At 38.3% G+C, this 5,356-nt stretch overlaps 1 protein-coding gene across 1 annotated transcript in view; it reads right to left on the reverse strand.

Moving 5' to 3' along the window:
* The window catches only part of SNAPC1 (small nuclear RNA activating complex polypeptide 1), an 8,698-nt gene that overhangs the window by 1,556 nt on the left and 1,786 nt on the right, over positions 1-5,356 (reverse strand). Inside the window, exons 3-9 of the mRNA XM_005417946.2 lie at positions 4,872-5,012; positions 4,323-4,427; positions 3,240-3,398; positions 2,766-2,840; positions 2,088-2,150; positions 999-1,137; positions 201-281 (exon numbers count right to left, since the gene is read on the reverse strand). Of these exons, the coding sequence (XP_005418003.1) occupies positions 201-281; positions 999-1,137; positions 2,088-2,150; positions 2,766-2,840; positions 3,240-3,398; positions 4,323-4,427; positions 4,872-5,012 (763 nt within the window). The remainder of the gene's footprint in view (positions 1-200; positions 282-998; positions 1,138-2,087; positions 2,151-2,765; positions 2,841-3,239; positions 3,399-4,322; positions 4,428-4,871; positions 5,013-5,356) is intronic.

A 5,356-nucleotide genomic window follows, 5' to 3' on the forward strand; every position in this document is an offset into this window, starting at 1 on the left:
ACAGAAGAATGAGACTGCTTTAAACTGGACCAGTTTTAACTCTGGGGACTTTGCCACGGCATTTCAAAGTTTCAATTTTCATGCAACAAGTTGCAGGCTAAAACCAAATCTAGATTTTGCAAGGCAGCAAGACATGATCCAAATATTAGAGGGATATTAAAAAACAAGTCACTGGTTTGCTGGAATTGCAATCATTGTACCTCCTTCCTCTGAGTCCTCTTCTATGATTATTGGCATCCCGATATGCCGAGTTACAGCTTCCTCTGCCACTTGCTTCCCACCTGCACACAGATTTTGAGGAAAAACTGTCAGCATTTTTTTGCTTCTACATCCTTCATCCAGCAGTTAGGAGATTGTTCACTGCTGCTCTCCTGAGATGCTGTCAAATGCTGCAGACAAACCTACTTTTCACAGTACCTTCCATATGGCTCACTAAGAAACCTTCAATAACAGGTAATTAACACTACCAATTTAAAGCAAATTAATCACCAACTCAGTTCAATAACTCACAATGCCCTTACTGCTCCAAAACACTTCATCTGCTTTTTTAAAGTCAAGCAAAGGCAACACTGCCTAATGCTCATCTCTGAAGAGGGATTCATTTCCTCAGTAACTTTTTTTCCCTAGCAGAGGCTAAGCAAGTCTGAAAACTGAGTTTGGAACTTTGAAATTAATTTCCCATCTTCAAAATAAGGACAATTGAAAAAGTAAGGACAATTCAACAAACAAAGACAATTCAACAAACAAAGACAATTCAAAAAACAAAGACAATTCAAAACTATTTTGCTGTTTAGTTTAATTTAAACTGTAACAAATAAGGAGTAAAAAAAAATTTAGACACCAGAGCAATCTCTATCAGTTGAAGAGTTGGATATCAGAAAGAGAATTTCCTTCGGAATGGTAATTTCTCAGTGATAACAGCAAAATTTAACCCAGCTAGCAAAGCAATGGATAAATTTTGCAAGCTCCCCAGGTTCATGGATGCAATGGAGAAGTACCTCTAACTTCTGAAGAACCTGTCCTTGCTGGCTGAGGTGTCCTGCTGGCTTTTTTACTTCGACCTGGAGACTTCCCACAACTGGGCCCTGATTCAGAGGATTCCAACTGCACTTGCCGATGTCTCCTGGATCTGGAAACCTGAATGACACAAAAAAAGCTGAACTTCTACAGCCAGATCTTGCTGTGGCTCACTTGACAAACCAGCAGGGACCAAAGCATCAACCTGATGTCAGGGTGGAAAAGGGACAGAAGGAGAAAGAGGGAGGGAGGACCCTCAGTAGTTGCTGTTCTTAAATTTTAACAGGACAATGCCCTTCTAGGATTTAATGGGTGCATAAATTAAAATGCAAATAATGAAACATTCATTAATTCCCAATCCATTCTCTGCTACTACCAACCCATGCCATGCTGCATCCCTCAAGACAAAAGAAACACTTCCAAAAACTGCTGCTCTGTAAAGCCTCCTTACCATCATATTTTGCTTAAATGCCTAGATAACACCACTGCAGATTCACAAGTCTGGACTGTTTTAAAATCCAGAGCTGTGTTTCATTTAATGACACATTTTTTGATATGAGATTTTAATAAATAGAAAAAGGTGAGATGTTTGTCATAGGACTGCTAAGAAAAAGACAAACCAACAATACTCTTTTAAGGGAGAAGCTACTGAAACAAAATTTTCAACAACTTGCAACTGACTTTAAACTCCCAAGTCCCATTTTCAGAGGCATCTTCCAAGATTTCAATATCTAAGACACAAGGAATCTGAGCAATTAAACTCTCACGTATTTTTATACATCTTCTTAAAATTCCATCTACTTAAACAGAGAGTAGATATTAAAAGATAACCCTGTAAAGGAAAATCCCCCAAGCACAGGCCTTATCTGCATTGTTCCATAAATCATAAATCTAACAAGAATAAGAGCTTTGGATTTTCCTGCTGTGTTGGGCAAACTAAAACATTCAAAAACTGAATTACAGAGTGCAGTTTTAACTCATTCCTTTTTGACCCAACATTTACATTAAACTGGTACTTAAAACTGTTCTTGAAAAATAAATACATCCCCACTGTCAATTTTCATACCCACCTCAACAACTGCAGAATAAGACTTGTATTTGATTCTGGCCAGGGCATTTGCTCTTTCAGAACCCTGTAAAGAAACAAGAGTCCAGTCAAAAAAGATTCTTATTCTATTCTAGCAGTACTGAAATATTGCATCAGGCAACCACTTGAGCAATAGCTCACTACAGCTGTAACTCTATAATTAGTTCTACAGAATTTCCATGCCACCAAAATGGTACTTCAAGAAAAAAAAATTCATTAAAACGACAGAGCGTAATTTTGGTTGCCTTCACTGTTACAAAGCCCAGGAGGAGAAAATTCAAATTTGAAACTTCACATCTTACCCAAATTCAAAGCAGATAAGCAACATAAGACAATTTGGTACCATAAAAAATGAATACTGCCTCAAACTGAAACTCCAAGAGGAAGTGTAAAGGAGTTTGGCCAAGAAAACACAGCTCTTTTCCCTCCTCACCTGAGAGAGACTTTTTATGGTGATCATGTAAGAGCTGTCACAGCAGTGAATGCTCACAGCTCAACAGAAAACAATGAGAGTTAAAAACAAAACCAAGCAACCAGCCCCACCAGCTGTGCTTGGAATTTATTTTGACACTATCAAACTTTGATCTGCACTGCTTAGCCTGAGATCTGAAGGGAAAAAATGAACAGATCTGGCCTGTGCAATGCAGCAAAGTTTCCTTACCTCTGATTTTAGCAAAGTCTCCTCTGTCTTTTTGTCTTCTGTTTCAGGAGCTACTTTAGCATTTCGGAGTAATTTCTGTGGGGAAGAAAAGTGTTTTTCTTTAAACATCTGTGATATACAAGAGCTAAAATCCAAGAACTGTAAAAAACAAGACAAGTATTTACACACATGCCCATTTTCTACATCTCCCTTACACTGTGGCCTTTCTTTGATCCAAGAATGTGTTACAGAGGTATTTAATGCAGTCAGACCTTCAGGGCTTCCCTCTCAGCAGTCAGTTGTGGTATCCCAGAGGCAAGACCACCCACAAGTCCTTTCTTCCATACCACATCCCTCAGATTTCACACACTGTATGCCTTCAGTGTCACAGTTCCTTCTCCTTCAGTCTGAGATGTAATCACACCAAGAAATCCCATTCTTCCATGTTCACCCAACCTGCTAAGGCACCACAGCACAGTGGTTGGTGGTACCTACCATCCTGTTCTGCTGCCATTCCTGATGTTCCAAGGTTATGTCTTTGAGATTAACCACAAAGTCATCTTTTATCAAGCTCAGGGCCTTGTCTGGCTGGGATTTGTCAGCTGAAATGACACACTTCATTTTCTGGTAGTGGTCGTGAATATTCATCAGTTCCTGAAATTAATTTTTAAAAAAGTGTCTTTCAGGAAAAAAAAAAGATTCCAGCAGTAAAGCAATATTGGTCCTCAATGTACAAACCCAGGGTTATAGAAACCATTTTAAGGAGACCATTGGACCAGAAGGAATGTTAGAAACTGATTGTGGTTGGATTATTTGAGTTTTAGAGCCAAAGAATCCTGCTAACCAGAACTGACCCATCAAATAAGCTAAGGAAGAAAGAGTATCCTATATTATTTTAACTAAGAAGGTGATTCAGGACCACTGTGATTCTGATACTGTGGTTTACTTTCATCTCTTTGGAGGAAATATTTTACTTTACAGGTTTCTGTACCACTGCAGTCAACCTTACTGATACACATTTGAATGAAAAAACCTGCAAAGAAAGTTCTACCACTGAGTGATATAAGCACCTTTACCTGGCTTTACATAAGAACTTTTACCTCACTTGAATTACTCGGGTTTTTATCAAATGCATCACATAATAAAAATCAAATGCATTTTCTATAATAAAAACCCCAAGGTGTGAAAGGAGAAATAAAGGTGGGAGAAGGCTATGAACTTGCAGATAAGTAAATTCATATTATCACAAGTATCAATCCTCCAGCTGCAGCCTGCAGATATATCAAAACAAACATGCTTCCTCCCTTTTCCATTTTTCTCTAAGTGACAATTAACCATTTACATCCTTTTACATCCTACTGAAGCAAAACCACAAAACATTAGAGCATATTTCAGTATTGAAAAAGGTACCACAATTCTTCCAAACTAAATGCCACAATTCTGAGTGTCTGGTAAAATTACCTGAGTCTGCATTCCACAAAAGGACAAGACTGCTGATTAGAGAAGTTACAGCTCTTGGACAACAGAGAAATTAAAGCAAACCCCATTGATTAATCTGTATTTAAAAGGTTACTGTACCTCCAGTACATCATTAGTGATGAGGCTGTTTACTCTATTACTTGGGTCCTTAAATTCTTCTTTAAAATAATTTTTCTCAATCTTCTTCTTAGTTCTGTAGGTCAGCTAAAAGAAGAGGAAATGTTTGTAACAAAAAAAGAAAACTTTAAATGGCACCTCCTCCTGAGAATTCCTACTGTATATCCATGAACCAGGAGATGGGAGATACTGAAAGGCATAAAACCACATAAAACAGCTTTGCTGTCATATGCTCAGAGGCAGCACTTTTCACAAATTATTGTCTAGTTAAGAATTTAATCCAGCACCTAGACTATTTTCCCCAACTGGTAAGACAAATCCATTAGGAACATCAGATACTGGAAAACTGTTTTCAGGTGAGAAGCATTCAAGCATTCTCTAAGCTCTTCATCACCTACCTATGTAAAGCCACACATATTGCATTTTAACTGGCCTCAAGGCTGAGCTGACCATGAGTGCTGTTGAACTGTCAGGCACTGAAAGATGAGGGTATTTTGTTTAAAAATGTAAGACATTAATGTAATAACTCACTAGCTTTGGCATTGCTGTGAAGTGGAAGGCTCTGGCAAGTCTCAGTCTCCTGAAGATATAGACTGCATCATAGTGCTGGGCATCAAGCAGATCCAGCTGAAATTTCTGGATTTCAGGCCAATGCTTGAGTGCAATTCTGATCTGCAAGAAAAGTGTTACATACTGTTAAACCAATACTTCAACCATAAAAATTAACTGAGCCGACTACTGTGATCTACAGTCTACAGTGATCTGACTACAGACAACACCTGCATGTCCAGAGCTGCAGAAAGGATCCCACTATAACATCTGTTATTGCTATCATCATTTTATGCACCTAAGATCGTTATTATGTCACTTTCTTTGACAGTGACATGGAACACAAGTCCTTTCTAACATTTGAAGACATTCATTCTTCACATTCTCAAGCGTGTGAAAAATAGTCTGCACCTGGGACATTCTCCTTCACTTGTGATTAGGAAACAATACTCATACCAGGTTGTGCT

The sequence above is a fragment of the Geospiza fortis genome, unplaced genomic scaffold, assembly GCF_000277835.1.
Source record: "Geospiza fortis unplaced genomic scaffold, GeoFor_1.0 scaffold23, whole genome shotgun sequence".
NCBI classification, from domain to species: domain Eukaryota; kingdom Metazoa; phylum Chordata; class Aves; order Passeriformes; family Thraupidae; genus Geospiza; species Geospiza fortis.